Raw genomic sequence first — 12828 nt, forward strand, 5'->3', positions numbered from 1 at the left:
CAACATGAAGTTCTGAGGTGAGAGCTCTTTGAGGTCAGGATTATCTTTTCTCTCTTTTTGTATCCTCAGCCTGTAGAAGATGCTTAATAAATATTATGGGCTTATCGGACTACTTGCCATCTAGGGGAAAGGGTGAAGGAAGGGAGGGGGATTGGAATACAGGTTTTTACAAGGTTTCTTATTATCTATGCATATGTTTTGAAAAATAAAAAGCCTTAATTAAAAACAAAACAAAACCAAACCCTTAAAAATAAATAAATAAGTAAATATTATTGACTGTTCAAGATAGGGCCTGGCTTCAAGGAGCTTATTGGGAATGTTGGGTACAGTACGGCTTCAGAGACCCCTTTCTGAGTTTCTATGATATTGGCTATCTCCCTGGTCTGTTCCTAATGCTGTTTCCCATAGTAGTATCTCCATAGCTTCCTGCTCCAAAAAAGGGAGGAGGTGACTATTTGAGAGACTTTGCACCCAGTCTTGCTAAGTAGCAGTTTTTATATTAGAAAAAGCTTGGAGCACATTCCTTCTTATATTTTAGCCTGTATTTCTAAATCTCTTTCAAGGTAATTTTTTTTTGCGTTAATTCTTTTTAATTTATTTTTTATGTTAAACATGTTAAAATATATGTCAAATCCAATATATGTATACATATGTATACTGCACAAGAAAAATCAGATTAAAAATGAGAAAGAAAGCAAAATGCAAGCAAACAACAATAAAAAGAATGAAAATTCTATGTTGTGTCAGGGTAATGTTGTTAGAAATTATTTGCTTAGGATTATTTAGTATTTGGATAGATCATTGCCCAGACTTTGGCCAATGAGGCTACTTCTGAACTCTAAACACTTTTTCCTCTTTCCAGAATTATCTCTTTTCTTTCTTTTTTAAAACAAATTTTCTTTATTATCATTATTTTTTCCTGAGGCAATTGGGATTAAGTGATTTGCCAAGGTCACATAGTTAGGAAATATTAAGTATCTGAGATCAAATTTGAACTTAGGTCCTCCTGACTTCAGGGCCAGAATTCTATCCACTGAACCATCTAGCTGCCCCTTCTCTTTTCTTTCTTTCCTTTTTTGTCCCTTCCCTCTCCTCTTTTCAAGTGAGGCTTTTTGATATTTATTTCCCCTGTGATTCTGAACAAATCACATTATTTATATCTGATTCTTCAATCTCTCACCTAAAAAGGAGGGGGCTGGATTAGCTGGCCTTGGAGACCCCTTCCAGATAGCTGTGTGCTCCAAGGGTGAGAAGGGGTGGCCCAGAGGGTCCCTAAGATCATGGGGCTCCATTGGTGAGACCTCCTCCTCCACCCCCATGCTCCCCTTTGCCTTCACCAAACTTTCCCCTCCTCTTTCACGGTTTGTTGCTTCTTATCTGATGTGAGTTGGGAAACCAGAGAGAAAACTTAGTCAGAATTGTGTGTGAAAAGTTATTCTTGCTCCGAGGGAGGGCCCAAGCTCGTGGCTTTTGACTCCAATGCTTTGTTTTCTGTGTCCCAGAGAGTGTGGCTGGGACGCAGCTGCCCAAGGAACCCCGGATGTGTGTACCTGAGCCATGGGTTAGAATTCTGGCTCTGCCCCTCACCAGCTGGGGGGCCCGAAGCAGATTGAGCCCCCTCTCTGGGCCCAATGTCTCTGCAGTGTGAGGTGAGACTGTCGCCCAATTCTGCATCCTAGATTGTGGGGAGCGTGTTCAGTGAACAGAATCCTCGCATGGGTGTCCCCAAGTTCAAATCCCACCTCACGCTTCCTAACTATGTGGCCATGGGCAAATGGACCCATTTATTCATCTTAAAGAAGAGATCATAACTGTTTGGATAAATTGTCTTAAATATTATAAAAATAAATTAAATATGAAAAATTATGGGGTTGTTTAGGTTTTGGATGAGTTTGAGATGTGTAAAGATCTTTGTTTAGCTTAAGATTGATATATAAATGTCATTTGTACAATCTTCATCTCCCCTCTTTCCTCAGACTGACTAATCAGGATATTTTTGGGACAATGAGCTATTGATTGAGGTCAAAGCAGCCTCAGAAAAACTGATCAGAAGAGCCTTCCCTTTGCTCTCAGCAATGTATCCTTGGTATTGGGCTCCATCTTGACGTGGATACATTCATGTATTCATTGGTCATTCTCTACTTATTAACTATTAATTACTTATCAATTAAGTCATTCTCTACTTATTATTTGAGCACCATGGCCAAGGTCTAGCTAGCCCCAAGTCTATCTTTTCTTTTTCTTTGCCTCAGATACTTCTGTAAATTGAAGAGATCAGCCTGGAGGCCCTCTCTTCTGGCTCAGAAAATCCCTTTTGGATTCTGGGATTGCTCTACTGAAATCAGGGCAGGTCTTTGTTGAGGGTGCCACTAGTTACAGGAGAGACGGCCTTTCAGGGGTTCATGTCCATCCTTCTAAAAGTTTTCTTTCCATTCTCTCTAAGGGTGAAGTTCCCCCTGGGAAAATCAGTAGCCCTTTGGAGGGAGAAAGAGAGGCTTTTGAGAGATTCCCTTCTTTCAGGGTGACAGGAGAGCAGTGGGAAACGGGGGCCAGACGCCCCTACTTGAACTGGCTCTAACAAGATCTTCCCATGGCCAGCATTCCCTGGCTCTGGACGAGCTCACATTCCACATGGGCCGTCCCCTGCCTACTCAGACTGCCTGGAGTGGAAGCCTGGCTCCTGAGTGAGACTTGAGGGAGGAGAGCCCAAGTACCTCTCTTGTGCTGAGGATTATTTCAGGGCCAAGAACCAGGTCAACACCTGGAGCTTTTGCTCATCCAACTCCCTTCTCCTCCCTCACCGTCCACGTGCACCTTTCATAACACCCTCGATTTAAGATCCTAATAAACATTGTTAATAGCCTGTAATGACTCCAGAATTAGCTTTACAAGCACGGGTGAGGAAGGGAAATGAAATATATCTCTTCTTAACTCAACACTGGCCAAGCTGGCTTCTTAAGCAGGTTAGAACCCGGGGGGCATGAGTAAGAGTTTTGGTTTTGTTTTAAAGACTGGATTGACTTTAGGGTTGTTCTTTGCAAATTCAAGTGGGGAAAAAATGAATATCTGTAATTTCTGGGTCTCTCTCTGAGTTTCAGGAGCATCCCCTGCCATATATCTTAGGACAGCAGGAAGAGGTTCAGGAAGTTGTGTAATTGTGTCGCTATTTATTATTTTTCTTTTTAAAAAATAATTCCTGGAAAAGCTATTCCTTTTCCTGTTCAATGTTAAGTCTATAGATACAGATTCCTAGGACACTCTGTGTTCTTGGTGGAGGTTCACTAGGCCCACTGTTAGCCTTTTTTACTCCAGTCAGAGTCATTTAACTCTAGAGGAAGGGTGATATATTTCTTTTAATTCTAGAGGAAGGGTTCTTAGCCCATCCATGAACTTAAAAAAAAAAGTTGATAACTGTATTTCAGTATAATTGGTGTCTTTCACAATCCTATGTATTTTGTTTTATGTATTTAAAAGCATAAGTTGGAGGAAGGGTCCATCAGAGTCCAGGACACAAAAAAAGATGGAAAAAAAAATGGTGTCTCGTAGACTCTCATTCTTGTTCACATTTGGATCCCATGAACCACTTGGCCTCTGAGATCTCTTTCTAATGGTTAGAATGTAAATTCCTTGAAGGCAGGCATTATGGGTGCATTTCTTTTTATCCCCACCAATTGGGTGCAGTACATGGTGCTTAATAAATGCTCGTTGATTGGTTCCAACTCCCAAGATTCTAGTCAGGCCTTTTCTTTGAAATGGCACGTTTTCTCTCTAGAGTTGGGTGATGTCTGTGTTTTTGTACCCTGCTTCTACAAATGTGGTTCAACATTTTAGGATATGGGTATGTCGGAGATAGACTTTCAGCAGTTCCTGCCCTTAGGGGGCTTCCCTCCTGCCCTCTGGTCCATGGTTCCCAGCTGTTTTCCCTCTGCATGTCAGAGGTAGCAGAATGGCTGCAGCTGGTGGAGCCAGGTGCTGGTCAAGGCTGACATTAAGTGTGTGGAGCCCATGTAATCTCCCCGTCCAGCAGCTGTTCTCAGGATATGTGGGCTGGAAAGCCCCAGTCATTTCCTGTAAGATGTGGGTGAAAACTTGCCCTTTCCTTTCAGGCGTCTCCTGAACCAGTGGTTTCGAAAAGAGAACGAGGGTCCCCATGGGCCGGAGGCTCCGGACAGCAGAGGACCCTGTTAGCTGGGAGCCCTAAGGCCTTTGAGACAAGAAGAAGAGGAGCCCGCCCTTTGCCTGAACCTATGACCCGAGGCTCTGCTCCCGCCCTGTACCTGCCCATCGAGTTCCACAAGATGGGCTCCTTTCGGCGGCCGAGACCCCGCTTCATGAGCTCCCCTGTGCTGAGTGACCTGCCCCGCTTCCAGGCTGCCCGCCAGGCCATGCAGCTCAGTTCCAATTCGGCCTGGAACAGGTGAGAGGGAGCCGAGTTGGGATGGGTCTTCTGCTGGGAAAAGGGAGCGGAGTGGCCATGCTTGATCTTGAGCTGCCAATTTTAGGATCAGTCCCTGAATTCCCAAGATCTGGTCCTGAAGAGACGCTTAATAAGGGTTTCTTGGTAACTGATTGCTCTTTCAAACAGTACTTTTCTAAAGATGGGAAGTATAAATAGGGTTTGCTTGGAAAAAGAAAGGTCAACCCTAGAACCTTTATTTTGGAAGAGCTGCAAGGGCAGAAGGCCTCCATTGAAATCCTGGCCATCCTACTATCACCCGCCATAATCTTGGCAAAATTGCTTCAGTTCCATCTGCTTCTGAAGTGAAGGGAGTGCAGTTCATAGAACATCTGCAAAGGCCCCAAGAGGTCCTTTGGGTCCAACAAAAAACAAAAAGTTAAGTTTTTAAACAAAAAGGGGACAATGGAGAGTCAATGATTCTCCCAGGGAGGGCGTGCCTAAAGCAGAATTTGAACCCGAATTTCCTTGAAGATTTCAAGACCCAGTATCCCAAGCTGCCAATTAGTTCTATTTGTTTTGACTATTTTGGGCCAGACCTATGATTCTGTACACATAGGGAGCTCCCAGTGAAGAAATGCCCTGTGCCAGGGGACTTTGGGTACTTGCTTTTCTTCCTGTGCATGGATTGGAGTTGCTTGATCAACTGAAAGAATTAATTTTGTCTAATGAGTGTTTATCATGGGCTTGGCCCTGGTGATACAAAGACAAAATGGAAACCAGGACTTACCTTTCATAAGCTTCCATCCCAGTGACCTGGGACATCCCCTTATCCTTGAAGGTCTAAGATCTTGTGACCTGCGAGTCACCAACAAGTCATGTCATTACCAGGTGTCCCACGTCCCATGTTCCTCTCCCTCATCCTCCCTGCCTCTCAGGGGTATTGTGAGTCTTAAAGTCCCCCGAGACGGAGCTGCGGGCCATTGTTAACCCAGATTTAGATCCAGAAAGCACCTCTTTGACTGTTTGGTTGTCACTTTATTGAGGAGGGAATATCAGCTATCAGGATGAAGCTTGCAGGTTGTCCAGAAGATAGTAACAATGGAAATTCACACTGATTTTGGAGTTGGAGGGTTTGGATTCAAATCCAGTCTAGGCCATTAGATTTAGATTTTTAAAGGGACTTTGGAGACTGTGTTTACTTTACCAGTGTAGACACTGAGTCATGGGGCACTGAACTTGCACTCCCCCTTTTGATCCGGGCTCTGACCATGGACATATTATCTCACCCTATCATTTTTGAAAGCTTTTTATTTTCAAAACATATACATGGATATTTTCAACATTGACCCTTGCATAGCCTTGTGTTTCAAATTTTCCCCTCCTTCCCCCACCCCCTTCCCTAGATGGCAAGCAATCCAATACATGTTATACATGTTTAAATATGTGTTAAATCCAATATATGTAAACATATGTATACAATTTTCTTGCTGCATAAAAAAAATCAGATCGAAAAGAAAAGAAAATGAATAAGAAAACAAAATGCAAGCAAACAATAACAAAAAGAGTGAGAATGTTATGTGGTGATCCACACTCAATTTCCACAGTCCTCTCTGTCCCTTTATCATTTGTAAATGAAAGGGAGTGGTTGGAGTAGACACCCTTGGGGGTCCCGTGTACCTCTTGGTCTGAGATTTCCCTGGAAGAATGAGGGAAGGAAGAATGGACTTAGAGAGGAGAAAACCTGGATTCAAATTCCACCTTATATGCTGATGCCTTCTATGCTGCGCCTCAGTTTCCCCTTCTTCAAAATAAGATCCAGAGGCTGGATCTCTTTGACTGCTGAGCCTTCTACTTCTTTTGGCCTTGGGTTGGTTCCTGAGGTCAAGTGCTTGGTTACTAGGACATTAGCTGGGGCTGGGGCGGGGGGGAAGATATGGAGATTTTTGTTGCTGTTTATTGAGAGCCTCATTCCCTTGTGTTTCCTGGGCAGTGTCCAGACTGCGGTGATCAATGTGTTCAAAGGAGGAGGCCTGCAGAACAATGAGCTTTTCCTGCTGAATGAAAACATCAGGTAGGACCCTCTAGTAGGATTTCTAGAAGGAATGACTTCCATCCATGGGACAGAGCTGGAAAGGGGGACAAACCCAAGGCAGAGTTCTCTGAAAAGTCTGGGGTTCAAATCCCAGCTCAGATCCTCACTAGCTTGGGGCAGGGTGAGAAAGTGACCTGGACTAATGCCATTTGAGTCTGAGACACGGCTCTGCCACTTGTTAGCCACGTTAACAATCGCCTGGTTTTGTTTTCTTTTAAAAATATTCATTTATTTATTCATCCATCCATTCGTTCATTCATTCTTTATTTATCTTTGCTGAGGCAATTGGGGTTAAGTGACTTGCCCAAGGGTCACACAGCCAGGAAGTGTTAAGTGTCTGAGGCCAGCAGGTCTTCCTGACTCCAGGGCTGGTGTTCTATCCACTGCACCATCTAGCCATCCCGTTCTCAAGTCTTTCTAAGTTGTTGGGGTTTCCCATACTCTTTTACAAAAATATAAACTTAATTCACTGCCTCAGTGTAACTTAAGAATCTTAGAGAATTGACTGGGATGCTGAGGCTGAGGTGATTCACCCATGGGCAACCTGGGTAGAGGCAGGATTAGAATTCAGACCCAAGCCGGCTCTTTAATCTGTCCTGCTGCCTTTTTAGTGAAGATCTGTCATTTCTCTGTTGGACCTCTGCCTCTAGGAAAGCTATTAAGTATGTGCTGTGTCTGGGCTCCTGAGTCACTGACTGTTTACACTTCCACTGATCATTTTCAGTCTCATTTCATACCAAGAATCATAGAATGATGTCTCTAGGAAGCCCCAAAGCCATGGTCTGCTCCGACCCATTCACTCTACAGATAGGAAAGCCGAGGTCCCAGCGTCCTAGTCCCTTGCCCAACATCCCCAGTGGCTGGCCCGGGCCAGCTAGTCCAGGGCTCCTGAGCCAGAGCTCTATCTTGGGCTGGCCCCAGGCCCATCTTCCACAGAACAGGAGGGGCTGAAGGTAAGAAATGGCAGTGCAATGGGTTATTCTGTTACCCTTCAGAGAATCACAGGAAGGCCTCTACATTGGAAGCCCAATGTCAGTTCCTGGAGGGCAGGGACTGTGTTACTTGGACATTTCCATCCACATCTCCTGGCCCAGAGCTGGCCCAGAGTCAGGGCTGCTAAAGGCTTGCTGATTGATTTTAATGACAGATTGAAGTCACCCTCACACCCCTAGCAAAGATTCCCATGTGTTGATGTATTTATTTACTTCTTAATTTTTTTTTCGTGCTGCTTGTATCCCAGAAGGTTCATTTTTATTTTTGTCATCAGACCAGGGGGAGCATATCAGCTGGGGGAAGGGTCATAGCCAGCATCAGTAGACTACATGACTCTGTCTTTGGTTATCAGTGGCCTGAACAATGACAGTAGGGAGTCTCTTGCCTTGGGTAGAATAGGTTTTTCTTTTATAAAACAGGTTTTTCTTTTATAGAATAGAATGCTATTTTTTATATGTTTTTCTTTTATAGAATAAGTTTTTTTAAATAAAATAGGTTTTTCTTTTATAAAATAGGTTTTTCTTTAAAAAACAAGTTTTTCTTTTACAGAATAGAAAAAGTTATTCTTTTATAAAACATGTTTGTTTTTTATAGATTAAGTTATTTTTTATAAAATAGGTTTTTCTTTTATAGAATAAGTTATTCTTTTATAAAATAGCTTTTCTTTTATATAATAGGTTTTTCATTTACAAAACATGTTTTCCTTTTATAGAATAGAATAAGGTTTTTTTTATAAAATATTTTTCTTTTATAGAAAGTTATTCTTTTATAAAATATGTTTGTCTTTTATAGAAAAAGTTATACTTTTATAAAATGTTTGTCTTTTATAGAAAAAGTTATTCTTTTATAAATATGTTTTTCTTTTATAGAATAAGTTATTTTTTTATAAAATAGGTTTTTCTTTTATAGAATAAGTTATTTTTTTATAAAATAGGTTTTTCTTTTATAGAATAAGTTATTTTTTTATAAAATAGGTTTTTCTTTTATAGAATGTTATTCTTTTATATGATAAGTTTTTCATTTATAAAACAGGTTTTTCTTTTATAGAATAGAATAAGTTATTCTTTTATAAAATAGGCTTTTTTATTTATAGAAGTGAAATATTTCCTTGCACGTGCCCCTTCGGACCTCCCCAACTCCTACTCTTCCTCAAGAGGAGACTCGTATCTGACAGGGCTTGAAACCCTTTCTTCCATTGCAGGAGCAATTCCTGGAAAATGGAAAGTAGACGCAGGCATTCATGCCGAGTGGCGGTCTGGAGCTAAATACAGCATGCTGGCATACACATGTGTCCACATCTGGAAGTACCCATGCTCAAGTAAACACAGCTGCCTTTCTTTAACAAGTAAAACACTGAAGCAAAAAATATGACTCTCCTGTTACTGTGGGGGATGTCAGTTAGTCAAGTTTGATTTTTCTCCCCTTTTTCTTGAAGTCTTACCCTGCACAGTAGTCCCTGTAATTCAGCTGGTTGGAGGGAGAAGGGGAGAGACTCTAGGAAATCTGGGGAATTTGGGGGGAGGGGGTTCTCTCGTGCTCTCTTCAGGGCATTTTGATTTTGAGAAACCACAGGCCTGAAGCAGAGCAAGGAGGGCCAATTGCTTGGAATACCTGGGTAGTTCCAGAAAGGACACTAGGACCATGGGATCATCCAACTAAATCAGGGATAGTTTGGAGAAGACATTTTCATGGAATGATTCTCTTTCTTTCTTCTTCTACCTCTGGCTTTTATTCTCCATTCTTTGTATTTTCAGCTCCTCTTATAACATCCTTTGACCACCAATCTCTGAAAACAGTTCCTAATGTGATCTGACGAAGCAGAAACCAATGGAACTCTTGCCAGATACTATATCTTTTTAGGCAACTAAGAGAGGTGATATAATAAAACCTTGGATTTGGAGACAAGAATTGAGTTCAAATTCTGCCTCAGGTTCTTTATGACTTTATGAGGCTCCTTCCCCTGCCTTGTCAAGGGTACTAAAACTCTCTAGATACTCTTTTTTCCATTTTGTAGTTGTAAAATTAACTTTTGGAACCCAAAGGGAAAGATTTTACATTTATGCTTATTGAATTTTATCTTTAAATTCAGCTATATGTCAATTTTTTTTCTGCTTCCTGACTCTTCCTTGAAGTGCATTAGCTCTCCCTTCTAATACTGAGTCATTTGCAAACTTGATAAAAGCATTAAGAATGTGAGGATCCAACCTCCATGCCTAGGCCCTACCTGCCAGAGAATCACTATTACTGACTTTTTGGGGGGACCAGTTATTCAACTAGGCCCAAACTTACCTATCTCTAGTATCCCCAGCCCACCTCTCTCCATCTTATCCCCAAGAATACTTAATTAAAATCTAGATAGATTCTGTCTAAAACGTTCTCCTCACTTTGCCCATCAAGGAATCCCATCAAAGAACTTTTCCAGCTCTTTGTGATCATTACTTTCCTCCCTAGATGTTCACTAACCATCTCTCTAATAACATTCTACAAAGTTGCCAAGATGGCCTCTTCCTTTTCCAAAAATTGATCTTTCTTAAATTCTGTTACACTTCTCCTTTTCCTTAGAGTTCAGAGATCCCTGACCTTAATTCTGGTTTCATATCCACTAATTTTTTGGTAGCCCAGAATATTTAGTTATTCCTTTGGATCTGAGGCAGTGAGACGGTGTAGTAGACAGAGAAGAGTATTGAATTTGAAATCAAAAAGACCTTAGTTCAAATCCTACCTTAGACATTTACTAACTGGGCAAGTAACTTTTCTATGATCCCGTTTTCTGTCTTGTAAAATCAGCAAGTTAGACTCAATCACGTCAGAATCTGTGATCCTATGTCTTGAATCTATCAGTGGCAAGATACCTTTTCTTTTTATCCTTATTTTACTTAGTTTTCAACTTTCTAATGGTCATTTTTGCTCTGTCCTTACCATCTGAAGTAATGGTTCCCTTGCCAGAGCAAGTAGAGGTAAAATAAGAATTGAATTGTTCTTCCTTTCTTGTTCTCCCTCCTTGATTCCTCCTCATTTTATCTAAAAGGATTTCAGAACAAAACACCTTTTTATTATTTCAATTTGACCTTGAGGTAGAACTTGGTTTTGGGAGAATCATCTTTCAGTTTGTTATGATGGAACACTTCCCAATGGGTAGAGAGCCAGCCCCAAGTGAGCTTGACTCCTATCATGAAAGTATTCTTGCTGAGGCTGGATGACCGCTTGTCAGATGATGTAGAAAAAATACCCACTTTAGCTGCTTTAGATGCTTTGTGAGGTCCCTCACCCTATAGATCTGTAAGGAGAGCAAAAGACCATTTTATGCACTTGCTGAAAGACAATACCAGAGCCTTCTGGGAACCTCTTTTTGCATGATTTCTGGACAAAAAAAAGTGCCTAACTCCTACTGCACTCTCTCTGTGCCTCAGTCTCCCATTTTTAAATAGATTAGACTAGGTGATCTTTATGTTGTACAGTCCCTGGTTATGTCTGTAAAGGAAACAGTGGCTGAGAATCCTAAAATAGAGGATACAATCTTACCTCTTGAGAAGCTTACAGTCTCATTGGGAAGATAATATCCAACCATGTGAGAGATTCCCTCCATAAGACTTTAAGAGAAATAACAATATAGTACAGTAAAACAGGAAATCCAAAAGCATACGTAATTAGTTGTAAACAGTGAGAGAGATCATGGGAGCACAAATACAGCACTGAAAGGGACCTCAAGACTTCTTAAACTTTTTCCATTTGCAACCCCTTTTTTGCCTGAGAAATTTTTATAAAATAGCTCCAAATACAAATCAAACACTGATAATAAATCATAATTGTGTGACCTCCATAATCAGTTATGATATCCCATATAGAGACATGAACCACAGTTTAAGAAGCTGGGAATATATATATTTTTTCTTATAAGAACAAAGTATAATCATCAAGCTCACAGAAGGGCTTTGTGGGGGGAAAAAGCAGCATGGTTTGGGGTGCAAAAATTGGACTTTGCTTCAAATCCCACTTCAAATTTTCTTTTTAATTTAATAATTTCTATTTACCAGATATATACATGGGTAATTTTACAACATTGATAATTGCCAAAACTTTTGTTCTAATTTTTCCCCTCCTCCCTGCCCCAGATGGCAGGTTGACCAATACATGTTAAATATGTTAGAGTATAAGTTAAATACAATATATGTATACATGTCCAAACAGTTGTTTTGCTGTACAAAAAGAATCGGACTTGAAACAGTGTACAATTAGCCTGTGAAGGAAGTCAAAACTGCAGGTGAACAAAAATAGAGGGATTGGGAATTCTATGTTCATAGTCGTCTCCTAGAGTTCTCCCGCTGGGTGTAGTTGGTTCAGTTCATTACTGCTCTGTTGGAACTGATTTGGTTCATCTCATTGTTGAAGAGAGCCACATCCATCAGAATTGATCATCATATAGTATTGTTGTTGAAGTATATAATGATTTACTGGTCCTGAAGCTGGGAATTCTAATTCAACCCCATTTTGTAGCTGTGGAAACTGAGGACAGAAAAAGAGCTGAGCTATATCATAATACCTTGGAAAAATTGCTGGGTTTGGGGTCATAGGAGCAGAGTTCAAATTTTCACCTTGCATCCTATCCTGCCTGTGTGAGCTTGAAAAAACCCCATGTTTTTCTCCATTTTATTTCCCTCCATTGTAAAATGAATGATCTCCTATCCCTTTCCTCTTGGTCCAGGTAACATTAAGTGACTTGCCCCATATACCTAAGGCAAGTACCAAAATTCAGACCCTGGCCCATTCCCCAGACCCCGGTCCATTCCCCAGCTCCCAGAGGTCCAGATGTGTGCAGGCTGGAAAAGCTTCCCAGAAGAGGAATGATGGGAACTGAATTTTAAAGTCAGCTTAAGTTTATTTCCTGGAGAAACAGCTGCTCTTTGTGTCTTTCTACAGAAGAAAGAGCAAGAAAAAATTATTGTCAGGATTCCATGACATATGAGTCTGTTCCCTCCTCAGAGGCCCGCTTGAAGGCCCAGCTCAGCTTCCCCTGCCCTCCCAGACCTTCACGGGATCGTATGATCATAGAGGTAGAGCTGGAAGAGTCGGCAGAGATCCTGGGGGCCTCCCCCTTTCTAGTTTACATGTGAAGAAACTGAGAACCACAGTTATGCTGGTGGTATCTGTAGAGAGATAAAAACCAGACCTAGTCCTGGTGATCCTGAGCCAACATACTTCCCCTGCCTCGTGCTGCCTGTCAGGTTTATGTCCAGAGATACCAGTTAGATAACACAGCACAAACTGTCATTACGAAGGTAAATCTGTTTTGCGCAAAAAAAAAATGTCCCTTGGGATTTTCCAAAAAAAAATTTGTCTAGTATTA

The 12828-nt window shown here is 41.2% G+C and overlaps 1 protein-coding gene across 6 annotated transcripts in view; it reads left to right on the top strand.

Moving 5' to 3' along the window:
- Window positions 1–12828, top strand: part of PRR5L (proline rich 5 like) — a 134067-nt gene that overhangs the window by 67809 nt on the left and 53430 nt on the right. For 5 of the 6 annotated variants that reach the window (XR_012483706.1, XM_074276620.1, XM_074276621.1 and 2 more), the window contains 2 exons: window positions 4107–4417; window positions 6390–6470. Coding sequence is in view for 5 of the 6 variants with exons in the window: in XM_074276620.1 (XP_074132721.1) it covers window positions 4107–4417; window positions 6390–6470 (392 nt within the window). In the remaining variant the exon portion in view is untranslated. Of the gene's footprint in view, window positions 1–649; window positions 2964–4106; window positions 4418–6389; window positions 6471–12828 lie in introns of those variants that run through there. The other variant, XM_074276619.1, reaches the window with a different exon arrangement.

Source organism: Sminthopsis crassicaudata, chromosome 6 (assembly GCF_048593235.1).
Source record: "Sminthopsis crassicaudata isolate SCR6 chromosome 6, ASM4859323v1, whole genome shotgun sequence".
Taxonomy (NCBI): domain Eukaryota; kingdom Metazoa; phylum Chordata; class Mammalia; order Dasyuromorphia; family Dasyuridae; genus Sminthopsis; species Sminthopsis crassicaudata.